General features: G+C 50.7%; 2 protein-coding genes across 2 annotated transcripts; one reads left to right on the forward strand and one right to left on the reverse strand.

Moving 5' to 3' along the window:
* Nucleotides 1-25: 25 nt before the first annotated feature.
* NAGA (alpha-N-acetylgalactosaminidase) lies at nt 26-5,394 on the forward strand (the record flags this gene model as incomplete). The annotated part of the gene is given in 9 exon segments (XM_005237436.4): nt 26-78; nt 80-325; nt 841-1,015; nt 1,137-1,314; nt 1,562-1,656; nt 2,258-2,419; nt 2,899-3,096; nt 3,312-3,455; nt 3,726-5,394. Coding segments are annotated over 9 exon segments (1,434 nt in total), but the record flags the coding sequence as incomplete, so codon positions are not given.
* A 593-nt stretch (nt 5,395-5,987) lies between these two features.
* Nucleotides 5,988-15,338, reverse strand: WBP2NL (WBP2 N-terminal like). Its single transcript, XM_013299132.3, has 8 exons — nt 15,227-15,338; nt 12,725-12,833; nt 12,047-12,182; nt 10,410-10,502; nt 9,386-9,604; nt 8,858-8,986; nt 8,421-8,497; nt 5,988-7,541 (listed from the first exon to the last, which is right to left on the reverse strand). Exons 1-8 carry the CDS (start codon nt 15,283-15,285, stop codon nt 7,494-7,496), a joined length of 870 nt encoding a protein of 289 aa, XP_013154586.2. The 5' UTR covers nt 15,286-15,338; the 3' UTR covers nt 5,988-7,493.
* Nucleotides 15,339-16,657: the final 1,319 nt, after the last annotated feature.

Genomic DNA, 16,657 nt, shown 5'->3' on the forward strand with positions numbered 1-16,657 from the left:
CCGGGCCGGGCCGGGCCGGGCGGGAGGGAGGGAGGTGGCGGGGGCGGGCGGTCAGGTGATGCGGGCGCCATCATGTGACGGGGCCGGGCCGGGCCGGGCCGAGGGCGGCCGGGGGGAGGTGCGCTGTGCTCTGTGTCCCGGCGGCGGCCATGGGGGTGCCGGTGCTGAGCGGGCTGGCCCTGGCCCTGGCCCTGGCCCTGGCCCTGCCGCTGGCCTCCGTGGCCCTGGAAAACGGGCTGGCGCTGACGCCCCCCATGGGCTGGCTGGCCTGGGAGAGGTTCCGCTGCAACGTGGACTGCCGGACAGACCCGCGCCACTGCATCAGGTCAGCGGGGAGGGGGGGACAGTCTCCCGGGCTCCCTGTGGCGTGTCCCCTCGCAGCGACGAGGGCTCGTCCCGTGTGTCCCCTGCCCGAGAGAACCTGCTGGGAAACGGCGGGCTGCTGCCCGGGACTGCCCCGGGGGGTGGGCAGGGCGGTGGGTCGGACGTGGGCCCGGGGCGGCGCTGGCCCGTCGGCGCCCCTGGGCGGGCCCTGCCGCGGCACGGTGGCGGGGGCGAGGGGGGGTGGGAAGGGGGGGGTCGGGGCCGGGGCTGCAGAGCCCCCGGGGCCGAGGGATGCGCCTGGGCTCTGTGGGGTGTCGGGGAGGTGCTTCCCCTCGGTGAGGCAAATGGAACGCGGATGGGGGTTATGCGGGAGCTCTGGGGACCTTCCTGTGGTGACCGACCCCTCCAGAGCCCCCGGTTGGCCCCAGAGTCCCAGCGGCTCCCTCAGCTGGTGGGGCGCGGAGGTCTCGGGGTCGCAGCCTGCCACATGCCCGTCCCCCCTCCCCCGACATGCAGTGAGATGCTCTTCTTCGAGATGGCAGACCGCCTGGCGGAGGACGGCTGGAGGGAGCTGGGCTACAAGTACATCAACATTGACGACTGCTGGTCTGCCAAGCAGCGCGACGCGGCGGGACGGCTGGTGGCAGACCCTGAGAGGTTCCCCAGGGGGATTAAGGCTCTGGCTGACTATGTGAGTGCCTGCTGGGGATGGTGGGGATCTCTGTGTCCCCACACCATCGTGTGTTTATGGATGGAGACACCTAGGATCCACCTCGTCCCCTCTTCGCAGCTCTCCTCTCCTCTCCTCACAGGTCCATGCCCGGGGGCTGAAGCTGGGCATTTACGGTGACCTGGGCACCCTCACCTGCGGGGGCTACCCAGGCACCACACTGGACCGTGTGGAGCAGGATGCCCAGACCTTTGCGGAGTGGGGTGTGGACATGCTGAAGCTGGATGGGTGCTACTCGTCAGGAGAGGAGCAGGCAGAGGGTAAGGGCTCCCTGGCTGGCTGGCATTTCTCCCCTCTCTGCTTTGGTCAGGGCAGCTGGCTGTCCGCAGAAGCACTTGGCTAGCCAGTTCTTCCCTCGTATCTCCTGTTGCAGCTCTTGAGCAAAGAGGGTGGAGTTTGGATGCCCTAGGGCTGGTGTAAGGCAGGAGGCCATGCTGGCCGGGGGTTGGCTGGGCGGGATGGGATGCAGGCTGCTCCCTTCACCAGCTGTTATCTTCTCTCCCTAAGGCTACCCAGAAATGGCAAGGGCCTTGAACGCCACAGGCCGTCCCATCGTCTACTCCTGCAGCTGGCCAGCATATCAGGGGGGGCTCCCCCCCAAGGTGAGGGTTGTCCCATCCAGCGGCTGTTTCCCTTGTCTCCTGTGCCCTTGGGGGCTTTGGTTGAAGCTGCAGGATCCAGGTGCTACACCCTGCTTATTGCTCTGCCCCTAGTAGGATTGGGCTGCAGGTCCCCAGAGGGCATGTGGTCTTCCTGCCAGGCATCTGGGGACACTTGGGGTTCCCCACATGGCTAGGTGACGGGAGTTTGGGGGGAAGAGGCCCTGGGGCATGCCCGCTCCACACCACTCAGCTGGTGTGGGGTTGATCCTGACGTTCTGTTCTTCTCAGATGGATCCTTCTAGTAATGTCTCTTGAGAATTGATTGTATTTATTTCTCTTCCACATTTTGTCAGTCCTGAGCTGCCCTCATTCTTGCAGCTGATAATCTCCCCATGGCCTCTGTGGTTGTTTTGTTAGACATCCTATCATACTAGGATATGACTGTCCTCCTTCATTATATGACATTGCCCTTCTCCTAATCCCTCTGCCTTGTGCACACTTTCTGGATGCTTCAGCTCTCAGCAAGTCTGGATGCCTCTTCTCCCCTACCTTGCAGACCCACTCCTTTCTCCTTCCTGCCTGACCCTGTGCTCCTCTCCAGGTGAACTACACCATCCTAGCAGAGGTCTGCAACCTGTGGCGTAACTATGATGACATCCAGGACTCCTGGGACAGTGTACTTTCCATCTTGGACTGGTTCTCTGCAAACCAGGATGTGCTGCAGCCAGCAGCTGGCCCTGGTCACTGGAATGACCCAGACATGGTGAGGCTCGGTGGTGGGTGCACTGACCCTGGATGGGAATGGAGGATCTCCAGGGATCCCCTTCTAGGGGCAGGGCAAAGGAAGGGCACCAGGAGCAGGAGGCCTGTTGCTGCAAAGAGGCGAAGCTTGTGCTGCCCTTGCCTAAGCTGTGGGAAAAGCCTGTAGCTGAAATGAACCCTTCACCACTCGTACTGTGTACCCTGTTGTCCTGGTGTCCTCGTCCTCCCTGCACAGGCTGAGGGGGGATAGTGGTTATTATAAGGATGTTAGTGAACGCATTTGAACGTGTGCTGATGGCTCAGCACTTAGCAGGGGTGGGATCTCCTGATGGTGGTAGGCTGCTCCAGGGGAAGCAAAAGTGCCTGTGAGGTTTCCCATGGGTGCTCCCTCCCAGCAGGCTGCAGCATCACCAGGGGTGACAAGCAGACAAGTTTTAAATCTTTTCTGCCTCTCCTGTCTTCTCACCCTCTCTCCTCCAGCTCATCATTGGAAACTTTGGCCTTAGCTATGAGCAGTCACGCTCCCAAATGGCATTGTGGACAGTGATGGCAGCTCCGCTCCTCATGTCCACAGATCTCCGCACCATCTCCCTGAGCGCCAAGGAGATCCTGCAGAACCGCCTCATGATCCAGATCAACCAAGACCCCCTGGGAATCCAGGGGCGCAGGATTGTCAAGGTTAGGGGGAAGGTGGACACATTTGGGAGAGCAGACAGGAGCAGCATGGGGTGTCACAATAGGGAGGGAGAGGGAGGTGAAGCAGAGGAACATGAGCAGGAGAGCTGTGGGAGCTGTGGACCTGCTGGCACAGCAGCCCCGCAGGGCAAGATCAGAAGGTATGGACCAGTGCTGGTCCCAGCAGCTCTGTCTCACACTCCCACCCCCACCCCTAGGAGAAATCCCACATTGAGGTGTTCCTGCGCCCGCTGTCCAAGGGTGCCAGTGCCCTCGTCTTCTTCAGCCGGAGGACAGATATGCCCTTCCCCTACACCACCAGCCTGGCCAAGCTCCACTTCCCTGAAGATGCTGTGTATGAGGTGAGCCCCACTGGTGTGCTACATAGCAGGGCAGCCCCATGGCACTTGGATCCTCCTTTTTCCAGCTCCCTCCTTTGATCCCTGTGCATTTTTGGGGGGGGAAGGACTCCTCCTCCCTGCCTCCAGGATGAAGGGGCAGCCCATCCATTGGGTCACGCTCCTGTTGCCTGCTGCTGTGCCCTGTCCTGCCATGCCATGGCAGTGACCACAGCTGGACCTCAGAATGAAAGGTCTGTAGAAATCCTGGTAGCCACCATCTCTCTCTTTCAGGTACAAGATGTGTTCAGCGGGAAAATCATCAGTGGCTTAAAGACGGGAGACAACTTCTCGGTCATTATTGACCCCTCAGGGGTAGTGATGTGGTATCTCTATCCCACGGCACTCCCGGGGCAGCCCTGGCATGTTGTCAGACAGCAAGCCCCCGGCGAGGGCTTCCCCCCGGTCCTCCTGTGACGAGGCTCAGTGGATGGGGGGGTGCAGGTCAGTGCCAGGGTGAACTGCGAGACCCTGGGGCACATGGCTCTTTGCTGCACAAGTGCCTTTCGCTGACATGCCCAGCAGTGCTGCAGGAGGGACCATGTCCCTGGTAACCAGCCTGATCATGTCTGCTCCGTCTCTGTAAAGCAGGAATTCTTGTTACCCACCTCCTAAGAGTGTGTAGAGCATAATTCCTCTGTGATTTCCTGTGGAAGACACCATACAAGCAGAGTCCAGCATGGAGCCTGTCAGCTCTGACACCCGAGAACTTCACTGCTTTGAGCTGGGTACCACTGACTGCTGCAGGGGCTCTTTAAGCTATACCTGTAGAAAGGCTCTGCGTGCTTTAATATCTTCCAGGGTAGTAACACCCCCCACCCCACCCCGCAATGTGTGATGGCGTTGGCTGCAAGCATCAGACCTGGTCATCTTCTTTCCTTCACTACAATTAGCTTGGCTTAGCATAAGGGGCTGTCAATAGGGCTGCACCCTCCCCCTGTACCCTCCCTGGGACCAAAAGCTCTTGGAGGCATGATGGTCCTGCGCAGAGGCTTTGCTTGCAGGCCTGATCCTGCTGCCAGCATCCTGGAGGCCAGCACTACAGCAGCCTAGCATCCACACTAGCATTGTGTTAAAGCCACTCTGGTATCAGTTTACAAGAGCAAAAACCTCCACTGGTCATGCTCAACCCCAGCAGTCTTGCTGTGGCAGAGCATCAAAACCTGCAGAACCATAGCACATTGTGCAGGAATGGTGTTGGGAAGATGCAGATACTCAGGTGAGGTAATTTTCTGAGTTGGGAGCTGGTCACATGTACCTCTGAGCTGCAAGTTGGATCCTGGTCTTACTCTAGCAGGGAATTCCAGCTAAAAGGGGGCTCGGGCCCTCCTCCAGCAGGCTGAGCACTCAGGGTTTCTCAGGGAAAGGCTCCTCCTTCTCCCAAGGGCAGCTACACACACAGGTCCACCCTGAGGAGGAGCCTGCACTACTAAACTGGAAGTGAGTGGTGGGACAGACTCTAAAGCCCTCAACCGCTTCACCTTTGTACAGCGCACACCCTATGGAGGAGTTTCAGGTGAGGTATGGCCTACCCCAGCTATCCTGGAAAGGGGTGCAGCACGCATGAAGACTGCCTCTTAAGACTGCCCAGGGAGAGAGCTGGACACAACATTATGTCCCAGACTGGAGAAACAAATTTTAGATTAGACAAGAAAGTTTCCCCTTTCTATTCAGATGCTGGAGGGTTCCTGACCATCCGTTCACTCTAGTTCCTGCATGACCAAATGGCTGATTCTGGCCACTTCCAGAAACATTCTCAAATTGCAGCAGCAAGATACTGAATATGATGCTTGCAGTGCTAACGAAGGATGAGTGCACTTCATGTCTGTATACAGGAGCTGGCTTTGTTCCTGGGAAATGACTGAGACAAACTAATTGAAATAAAGGGGAAGCAGTCACAGTCTCTCTGTTTCATGTTTATTATATGTCGCTAGCTATAGCTGCTTGGTTAATGTATGACTACAAGGTCACTACCTCAAAACAGGAACAACTGTGCTAAGAAACAGAACTGGTTTCCTGTCAGACTGGACTGATGAGTAGGACACTGCTTTCCAGCAGTTACATCATGTTCAGCAGGGCAACAGCTTTTCCTTGGCACAAGGGGAAAGAGATTTTGGAGTCCACAGTTAAGTGCCATTTTCCTTTACCATGTATGTATTTTTCCCTCACTGGAAAAAAGGGGCTAGTGAGGAGCTCCTCTTGAAAACAGGCCTTCCCCCTGGCAGTGAATGTACGCAGGAGGTGCTACAAATACAGCCCCTGCTAAATGCAGTGTTGTGCATGCCCTGAGGACATGAATGTGTGCCAGTTCTGGGTATCTGGGTGAGAACAGAGGCAAGGGGATGAGTCTCACCTCTTCCCCCCAGTTACTTGATTCCAAATCCAGATTAGTCATGTACCAGGAAGAGAGGACTGGTCCACAGCCAACCCAAGAGTACACCAGCAGTGGCAAGAATGAAGGTCAACACAACAGACACACAACAGTGAACAGGCAGCTAAAGGTATCAACACTCCTGTATTAAAGTGCAATTCAAAAAGTTACAAACATTCATGGTTGATTTTCTCTTTAAATACAGAGTTACTAGAGTATCTCTAACTCAGACTTAAAAGGTGTTTCTAGATAAGGAAATTTACTACCCCCCCATGCAGGGCTGCTTTAGGAATTCACACCTGCAGCTTGTGCAAGCCTGACTTACAAAGCAATCCTGGCACAAAGGGAAGTAAAAAGGAAGACAGTCCTTCCCCTTCACTGTGAAGGTAGAAAGGCTGTAGGAAGAAGTACGATCACCCCATAAGTAAAGGATCACAAACATCTCCACCAGACTGGAGAGCCTCTCTCAGAGCAGGCTTAATGATACTTTGTCCTAAGGAAGAAGGAAAGGCTGTGACTGAGCAGCCAGAGTCTGCAAGAGAGCAGAGCATTAATAACATCCGCATCAGACAGTGGTTCCCAGCTGAGAGAGGACACTGCACCCCTGAGCAACCCAGCGCTGGTATTACAGCACAGACCTGCACACACTGCTCAGATGTGGACACATGCGCCCCGGCTGCACCAGCTGAAGGAAGAGACAAAGGCCAGTTTTGCCCTGTGGAGCTAGCACACAGCGCATGCTTGCTCAGCACAGCCAGCCAGGGCTGCAGGACCTGTCTCCTGACAAAGCTAGTGCCAGGTCATCTTCGTAACATAACATATTTTGCTCCAAGGCAAGCAGCTGCAGCACTTGACTCCATTATGCCTGAACAGCTGCCTGACGCTGGATCATTGCACAGAAATAGGACCTGCTTCTAGGAAAGGAAGACTGATTCGCACACCACACCAGCTCACTGTCCTGCAGCACACCTTTGTTTGCTTTTCTATTCATTGCCTACAAAGGCAGGCTGATTTGGGCCCATTCCCTTCCCTCTTGCATAGCCAAACTCTTCAGTGTTTCTGAAGATATATTTCATCACCCCATGACTGTTAGTCCAGGACATGAAACACACACTTCCACCATGATACAGGATTTCCAGAATCCCATCTCACACTGAACTGTGCCAGAATTTCAGGAAATATCACACCTTTCTGGGGCACCCAAGGGTCTGTGCAAGGAACCTCATGGCTCTCTGTACCTTTCCTCTTGGATGGCAATTTAGAAGTCAAAAGTTTGGTATTCCAAGTAGTTTTGCTCGAAGATCCCAGAGCCTTCGTATTTTAGTCCTAGATTAGTCATGTGGTATACTGATGGCTTAATAAGAAGTCTATCTCTCTCCTCAAGCCAATGGCAGAGCAAAAGGTTAGTGCTTTGACCCCATGAGATAAAGCAAGTAAGCAGGAAAGTGCTGTTGTTCTGCCTTGTATTGCCACTGACTTAATGTTCAGGGAGGGCAGGTGCTCAGCTGCCCACCACTACATATACTGTATATATACAAAAAGACCTAGAGATATGCTAACCCAAGGGGTAGTAACAGCCAAATTGTCTTCAGGGAGAGAGAGTGTGGGAGGCTGGTTGCAATTTCTTTCTGTTAGTTGTTCTTCTTATCCTCAGGAGGTGTATAAGGAGGTGGCTGATCCTGGAAGGAGATATGGTAGAATCAACAACCCGGCTTGTTTTGACAAGCTCTTCCCAGGCGTTCCCAGGCTTGGCTTACAAGAACTGACTGCTCTTTAGTGAGCTACAGACAGAGCCAGGTGCTGTGTTTTAAGCTGTTATTTCATCACACCATTCCTCTCTAGTATTAGTTATACTCCAGGATATATATGCTGCCTCCTATAACTCTTCTAGTGAAGGTCCTTTCAAAACCAGGTAGCAAACAGTCTACTACAAACAGACCATTTAATCTGTTTTAATCATCGTTTTCCCTTCACTTCCAGGACTTTGTCTCTGTTGATGTTCATAGCTCTGACCCAGCAGACAGCAAGCCTCTGGCTTGAGGGCCAGCTTTGCTGCTCCATCGGTCTCCATGTCCCACCACAAAACCATGAGGCTGTCATGTACCAGATGTGGGCTACAGCCTACCTACCAGCTACCACTGACTAAACAGCAAGAGACATCCCCATCTCCACGCAGCTCAGAAAAAAAAAAATGAAAGAAACCCACACGCTCTCATCCTTAAGCAACCTGCTGTTCTTTACCTCTCACCACTTTCAGGCCCAACAGAAACAGAGCACTCTGCATGTTCTCAGTGCCCACGCAAAATTGTTATGCCTTTAAGAGTAAAGACAAGTACCAAATGGCTGTTACTGGATGAATCTTAAGGCTCTCCTTTCCTGATGGAAGATTTAACAAGCCTTCTTCATGGAACCAACATCCATGCCATTCCCAGGAAAATGCATACTTTGTCTGCATGTTCAATATGAAGGCATGCTGGACTTGGCTAGGAAAGTAAACCAGTCTCTGCTAGTGGCAGAAGAGGGAGCAGGCACACACAAACCACAAGCGCAGTACTCACCATGGGCATGTACACATTGTGTGGGTTGGCAGGGTTGTAATATGCACTGGAAGCCGCTTCCATGGCCTTACTGTCCCCTAAAAAGGAAAGAAAAGAAGCCATCTTACATGCCTTAGGCAGTGGCCCAAGCCCCAGAGCCTTCTCCCCAGCCACAGCTCTTTCGAGGAGGCAACAAAGGTCCAAAGAGTCAACAGCAACTGTAGCAAGCTGGGTTAGAATTCAGAGTTCAGGAAGGCTGCAAGCTGGCTAGAGCTGACCACAAGCTGTACAGTGCAGAGCTGAGCAGTTTCCCCCATGCTCTGTTATCTCAAGACAACTTTGAGCTCCTGCAGCAACAGGTTCCCCAACCCACACTGTGCCCACAGCACCACCCACAGCCCAAGTCCCCAAGCCCTCTTTTGCACCCAGACCCTGGCAGCCCCCCCAGTCCCATTTACCTGGCACCCCTGGGCCCATCCAGGCTGGGGGAGCTGAGGGGGCCAAGGGCCCTGTAGGAGATGGCCCAGAGTAGGGGGGAGGAGGTGGAACATACACAGGGTTCAAGTTCGGAAGTGGTGGGTAAATACCTGAAAAAGATGACACTGGATCAATGCTTTGGACTGTGGCAAAGGGGTGAAGAGAGCTCACAGGGCCAGCAGCACATTAGCTCTGGACAAGAGGAGCGGTGAGGGAAGCTCTACAGGCTTGGCAGGGATGCAGGCAGTAGGGATTTGACATTTTGGTAATGCCTGTCATGCCAACAAGCAACAATTGTCTCCCAAACAGCAGCACAACCACATTTCCACCTCCTATCCAGCTGCAACTACAGAGATACATGGGTGAGATGAAAAGTACACAAGAGGTTTTTGCAAGGACAAGGGTCCTTGATGGAGACAAAACCACAGTAACCCTCGCCATACCACTGTGGTTTCTTTACAACTAACACTTAACACACCCTGCCAGTCATCATTACACAATTTCCAGACCTGGAGTCTGGGCATATGGGTATCCCATGGGCTGTGGAGCAGGTCCGTAGGCATTCATCATAGGTGGTGTATAAGGATATGGTCCATTTGGTGGTGGAGGAGCAGCATATCCCCCTGGCGCAGGTGAATAACCCCCAGGAGCAGGCGGGGTGGGTGCATACCCTCCGGGAACAGGTGTATAGCCATAGCCAGGGTTCTGGAGAGGAACGCCACTGGAAGCTAAGGAGCACATGTTTAGTAAGCCAGACATCCTTTTGTAACAACCAAATACATAGAATAAAAGAAAAATAGTCCTGTTCATGCAGCACCATTTCCCTTCATCTAAATCCACTATACAGTCCAGGCATAGTACTGCACTTGAAAAGCAGTAGTCTCCTTGCTGCAAGTTCACAGGGTGTTGAAGGAAACCAGCTGCAAAAATACTAGATACTAGGTACCGTTCCCATCACAGAGCTCCTGCTGCTGGAAAAAAAGACCATTCTAAAGCAAGTATCAGTAGGATGGTTTTTCCTTCTTTTTAAACCTCCTTATGAGAAAAAAGTGTGTATTTTGAAATCCGTGTTTCTTTAAAAAGAAAACTTTCTTATCAGAAAAAAAAAATCCCCCATTTATAAGTTTTAAATAGATGTTATTTTTTAAAATTTATTTTTTCCCCCTCTGCAAATGTGCACATTAACTTCCCCAATCTTACTTCACTATTACAGAACTGAGCTGAGGATATGTAAGTGAATCAGTTTTTCACCGTCACATATTTCAACTTAAATCCAGGAGGAATAAGGTTCTGTAGAAAAAGGTGGTCCACCTCAGAAACACAAACCCCAGAATACTCTAGCTGCACAAATCACCAAGATGAAATAAAGAAAAGGGACTGGAAGGGAAAACAAAAGTTCCGCTGGAAAGGGAAAAAAATACATTACTGTGGAAGAGTGCATAGAGTACCCTTCTTCCCACCAAGTTCAAGAATACTATTCTCTAACTAGCTCAGCCAACCACAGGGGAACTGCAGGCTCTGAGGATCCCTTACCATTAGAGGCAGCTTTGAACATCAGCTGTCCAAACTCTATGGCTCCTCCACTGTTGAAAGTCAGTTTAAATGTCCCCTGCCCTTCCCAGCCACCTAGGAAAGAGAAAATTAGAATTGAAACAGACTAACCTCCTCAGTAGCTGTCAAGATAGCAAAACAGTTAATATTCCTATTAATTTTCTTCTTCTTTATTTCCTAACTATTTTGCATCCTACTACCAGTGGCAAGACTGATAGTGTTGCTATCAGATGTCCTCCAAAATAATACCTCAAGAAGATCAGGAATTAATTTCTTTACCCTTTAAAAGACGATCCCCACTACAGTCATGCAGAAGCAGCCTAGTCTAGATACTAGGTTGTTTTGTTCTTTCCTGAAAGGTTTACTAGAACCTAACAATGAACACAGCGTAAAGAAAGAACACTTAATTCACTGAGGATTTTAACTGAAAGCCCTCAGATGAAGTTTTATTGCTGAACTCCATGGACTGCAGATCAGGATCTGCAACTCAAGCTAGGATTTAAATCAAATGCAACATTTTTAATCTCTTTGACACAGAGAAGTTCAAACAGATTATAAATGCTTACATATAATAGCAATTTTTCAGAAAATAATCAAGTAGGAGATGATAGTGCAAGCTAAGTAAGAATGCTTTGTTTTGTAGGGGCTTTTTTGGTGTGGGTTTTTTTTTTTTGCAGGGTGTGTCTTGGTTTTTCTGGTGGCTTTAGAAAAAAGATGCAATTTAAAGAAAAGATTTCATAAAACAAGATTTGTCTTCCTTGTCTAACAATGAAGTTATTAAAAGTAGAGATAGTCTCTCGGGGACTAAGTAGAAATAAAGTATAGAACTATAACTGACCAATCCACTATGGATAAAGTCATCCTCTTGGAGATTCACCTCTTTAAAACCACTGTCTTAGTATGATTTCAGCCTGAGAAAGTGGGCTGATCCATAATCCCCAGATGACTGGGTCACTTTAAAACATTGTTACAAACAAAAAACAAAAGCCTCAATTCTCCAGATGCCATCAAAATACACATAAACTAATTTCAGGGCTGAAGAGGGAAGAAATTTGAATCAGAAGCTTTGTTTTTAATCCCCATTTATCTTTTGCAGTTCCCTATGTTTGATCATGACCTGTGACTGCAAGTCATACACAGTTTCACCATCAAATTGGGAACAAAGCTAAATTAACAATATAGAGCAGCATCCTACATGTATACAAACATATCCAAGCTGGTAAGTGGCTACTGATCTCCAGAAAACAAAAGTGATTGCTAATTCTATCAATATCCATGACTGGTGGCTTGGTTGCTTACCCACCCTTTCAGGTCAAAGACAGGAGAAAACAAGCCCACATGGAAACCAAGTAAACATGACACACAGCAAGACAGAAGTTAAGGGATGAAAACAAGTCATCCTATGAAAGTCCATTACTAGCTCTGGGGGCAGAAAGTAACACAGAAGCAGTGCCTTAAAGTTCAGAAGACACAAATTATCTTAGTGTGGACATGCTAGCTATACTGCCACAGCTATTCTGTCCGTCTTTCCTGGGCACACAAGCCATCTATCTAATATTCAGTAGAAAAGGACCTGTGACACTTCAGAAGAGTTCCAACTACAAAGCACGGGCACATACCTCCTGCCTCAGCCTGAATCTGTCCTTTGATGTAATTGGCAGAGAAAACCGGCTGCTCAATTGAGCATCCTTTCACCAAATAAAATGGCATCATGAAAGACAGCATAGGATCCTTGCCCTTCGACACAAATATCATCTGCAAGACAGGAGGGAATGCCTCTGAATTACTTGAATTAGATATAAAGGGTGGTTATGGTGTTCTAGTTGCAGCAGAATCCAAAAAGAGGGTAACTCATCTCCTACTATCAGTATGCATTGTGTTATTTCACAGCTTTACTACTGTGGGACCCTGTACAGATTTGATGGCACATGGCTCATTCGCTTAAAGCACGTATGTTGCAAAATAATATACAGCATAAACCACACATGTACATTTACAGAGTTTTATTGTTCTGCTTTTTAAGGATGACCTACGACAGTTTTCAAAGAAAGTAATATTGCCTGACACATTATATGAAATATACTCTGTAGACAGTGATTTCCAGGACTGCATGTGCCTTTGAAGGGATTTGGGATTGTGACACAGGCACAAACTATCCTATTTCCACCTTCCTTTCTCCTACCTAGTACTCTCAGTGGTTCCTTCCATAACAGAAATCTCTTCTATCACCAGTTAGATTTCTGGTCTAAAGCCTACATCCCTTGAGAAAGAAGCAGCCCTGCTGGCATCAGACTTACCCGGTAAGGGGTGAGATAGAGCATCCCTTTCTTGGTGCCTTTGAAGGCTTCAGGCTTGCCCGTCACATCACTGAAGGAGAGCTCCACATCTTTACACTGTTTGAGAACACTACAGGAGGAAATCAAACGAATTGGAGAGACACTCAACAACAGCTGTGACACACACTTCCATCAGACGGGGAGGGGGATACCACACCAGAAACCCTGAATATTATCCCAAAAGACTCAGATCTGTTGTGGGCCCTGCCATTTTTCCTTTGAACAGAAAGAGAGGATTTATGCAGAGTGGAAGAACTCACCCTCCCACCTGTGACAACCCCTGCTCCTCCTCCACAAAGGGAAGCTTTAAATGACAGTTCCTCTTTCTGTTTCCAAAACCATCAGGCTGAGGAATTCCTCTCTCCACATGAGAAGAGCCTCAGCCCAAAGCACAGAAAGGCTTGAAGTGTCTGAAAACACTGCCTTGAAGCCAAGGTATCACGTCAGAGCAAGCCTCCCTCCCCAAGTCCATGCTCAAATCCAGGACCGGCCACCACACCCACTGTGCAAACTGGGGAAGCTGCTTCATTAATAGCCTCACTGTTGAACCTGCTTCACATGATTTAAGTAAATATTTGTACTAAAGAGAACCACTCTAAGGAACAAAATGAGGAGCTGGTAATGTCAGCAGTAAGGTTATTATTACTGGATATTTATGGGAACATTAGCAAAGTCTGCTAATTACACAAAGTCAGATGTGAACTGTGAACACTGCAGGGTCAGAGGTATGGAGGTGCCTGAAAAATTAAATATATTTTCAGGAAAAATGAGTCAACTTAGGAATGCATGTCACTGAACCTACAGGGCAGACCCTAAACATACCACCTAGTAAGAAAATTTGTAGAATAAACAGAAGAGCCTTGGGGATGACAAGACTGCAGCACATTACAGTGGCAAAAGAATCTGAAGTGCTTCATGGTTCAAGAGCATGAAAAAAGAAAACGTAAAACCCTAACCCAACATAAGCCTGAACAGGCCGGATTCTAAAGTAATCCTTATGTATTCTGATCACCATACTGCAGAAGTCAGAACGAGTCAGGAAATTGCAAAATTATCAGGGGAAGGGAGGAATCAACAGGGCCACCATATGGGAAAACAACCAAAAGCCCTGTAGTTTCAGGCTGTGTGCTCTTTACGGAAGCGAAAAACATAACAGTATAGATGTGTCTGAAAAATACAGCTATCCAAGGAGGAACACATTAAAAATTCTAGCTTTGATGAGGAAAAAACCATCCTGACCAAGAAATTTTACTGGGACATTACTTCATAGCCGAGCTAGATGCAGACTCTCACACTGGCTGGGAAGGACAGATTGACAAGGCAGCAGAGCTCTTCCCATTTCTGAGATGGAAAGGGGAAACATTTCTTTTAAGCTAAATAAAACCAGCTCCTTGACAGCTTGGATCTTACCAAACACTTCTTCACCATGTCCTGTAGCATCATTTCACATCAGTTTGCTTCATTGGGAAGAATGTCTATGTAATTACTGTCATGTTTACGCCTTTGCAACTACCCACATAAGCAAATGACATGCAGCCACCACCACTGGGTGTAATTAGGCTGCTGAACTGGTTTGCACCTGCATGCCCATCGAGTGCTGTCACGGGAGGGCTGTGTACCCCATGGAGCTGTGCTGCACCCACCTGTGACTAAGCAGCACCTCGAAGAATGGCTTGAGGTCAAGGATAAAGAGATCTCCTTTCAACCAGCAAAAGCTTTACGTGTCAAAAGACTTCCCTGACTGATGTATTAGCAGTCAGTAACAAATTCAACATTTTTTTGAGTGGATTCTTCCTACTGTTTACCAGCCTCAAATCAACTCGATGATCTGGTTTCTAGGATTCCCTAGCCAAGGCCAGGGTGTCAGAAACACCTGAACACAATCAATCCGAAGCCCAAGCCCGTCAAGCTGGTCTGTCAGTCCCCACTCAGGGTGAGGGCAGGCGTCAGGCCGCAGGCTGGGCCTCAAGGAGAAAGACGCTCTGCTCCAGCCTCACCTCTGACAGGTTCTCCTTACTTTGAATTCAAGCGATTAACACTCCTACCTGCAGTGGTCTCTGCATCTCTGACATCGCTAACAAACTGCATGACGTAAAAAAAAAAAGCCAATTCCTTGTCTTCTACAGGCAACGGCAGTTCCTGCTTCACCCAAGCCCGCCCGCTGGGGCAGCGCTATGGGCCGCCGAGCTTCAACGGCGAAGACGGGGCAGCTCCGCCGACTCTAGGCAGGCCTGGCCCCGTCGCCCGCCCGCCCGCCCGCCCCAGCCCGCTCCCCCACTGCCAGGGAGGACTTTAATCCCTCAGCCCCCAGGCCAGGCCAGGCCAGGCCGGGCCGGGCCGGGCCGGGCTGCCTCCGTCTGCCTCCCAACGCGGGGCCCCATCGTCCCCCGGCCCAGCTACAGGGGCCGGGGCTGAGGAAGAGAGCGGCAGCCCGCCTGCTGCCCCGTGACCGTCCCCCGGTACCTCTCGGCGTTGGGGATGACGACACCACCCTCCTGCGAGTGGTTCCTGTTCAGCGCCATCTTGTCCCCGCTGGCCCCGCCCCTGACCCTGTGACGTCACTTGCCCCGCCCCCCCGGTGGCCCCGCCCCCGGTGACTCCCGCTTCCGGCGATGCCCCGCCCCCCGCGATGCCTCCCGGCGGGCGCGAAGCGGAAATGACGTGGCAGTGGTTGGCAGGTGACGCTGGCTTTAATGGCCGCTGCCGCGGGGGACGCTACAGCTGGTGGCACCGCCCGGCCCGCACCGCCCCCGGGCGCCGCGTGTTCCCTGTGACGGGCCGTGGGGCAGCCCCGGCGTCCGGTCAGGCTAAGGCCCGCCAGCGGCTGCTGCGGAGGGCCGCGGCCCGGCCCCTCTTTCCCGGCCTGGCGGGGGCACCGGTGGCCTGCGGCCGGCTCCCCGTGAGTCCGGGGCGGTTGGGGAAGGCGCTTTGGCCGAAGTTCTACGGTCCGGTGTCTGGATGAAGCGCTATTTTTGCCGTCCTCTTGTTTGTGTGATCCCCGCAGCACTGCTTCCCGAGACCTCTGCGGGAGTGCAAAAGGTGCTGGCACTGCACTGGGGACAGCCTTTCCCCCGAGACCTGCTTATAGACCGAAGTGAACCACAATTAACTTGCCTGTACAACTAACCACAAATAGTAGTGCCTACATAGAGCGCTGCTTGCTCTTCCTGCTCTCTGCTCACAGCATAACCACACCTGCCATGATGTTCATTACAGTCTTAGCTTAAATGGAATTTGTCCAGCATAAAAAAAAAAAAAAAATAAATTACCTTCGGGATTTACCATGCCTTGCAAAATCTTTCTGGTGAATGGCTTATGTGGCAAAAAGTTTGTGAGTCTCTGAATGTACTGAGTGGGTATGTCAGGTGTAAAACTTAGATTCTCTCTCTTCATTATGTAATTCAAGTGATACCAGAGGGGAACATCTGACTTGCTGTGGTCATCTTGGGACTCAGCTGGTGGCACGTGAGAGCTAGGATCCATTCAGGCTTTTTCCAAGCTTATCCATTGGTAGGCTTTCCCAACAGTATCTTCCCACTGTCATGCAACATGGGAAATTTTTAATATTTGCCATTTGTAGACTTCATGGTAGATACACAGATACTGATGGGATATTTGCATGAGCAGATGGTGGTGAGGAATACCTGTGCTTGCTTCTCTCAGCAAATTTTTATGGATCCTTTAGAAGTAGTTCATGATCTGACAGGGAATTACAGAGCAGAGCTTAAAAACCACCTTATTACAAGCAAACAAACTTTCCTAAACCTATAGGGCAAAACACACACCCTTCTTGCAATCCACGTTACAGGCAAAGGAAAACCTCTCCTGCTGCATGTGATCTGCTTTGCTTTCATTAAGCAGGGCAGTGTTGGCTGTCTGCCATAACTCTTGTTT

Source organism: Falco peregrinus, chromosome 6 (assembly GCF_023634155.1).
Source record: "Falco peregrinus isolate bFalPer1 chromosome 6, bFalPer1.pri, whole genome shotgun sequence".
Lineage (NCBI taxonomy): Eukaryota > Metazoa > Chordata > Aves > Falconiformes > Falconidae > Falco > Falco peregrinus.

Coding starts and splice junctions, on each gene's coding strand:
- WBP2NL (XM_013299132.3), bottom strand. CDS start 15,285: ATGGCGCTGAACAGGAACCACTCGCAGGAGGGTGGTGTCGTCATCCCC. Junction 10,503..12,046: donor GATTCAGGCTGAGGCAGGAG/GTATGTGCCCGT, acceptor TCTCTTTCCTAG/GTGGCTGGGAAGGGCAGGGG. Junction 7,542..8,420: donor ACAATGTGTACATGCCCATG/GTGAGTACTGCG, acceptor ATCTCCTTCCAG/GATCAGCCACCTCCTTATAC.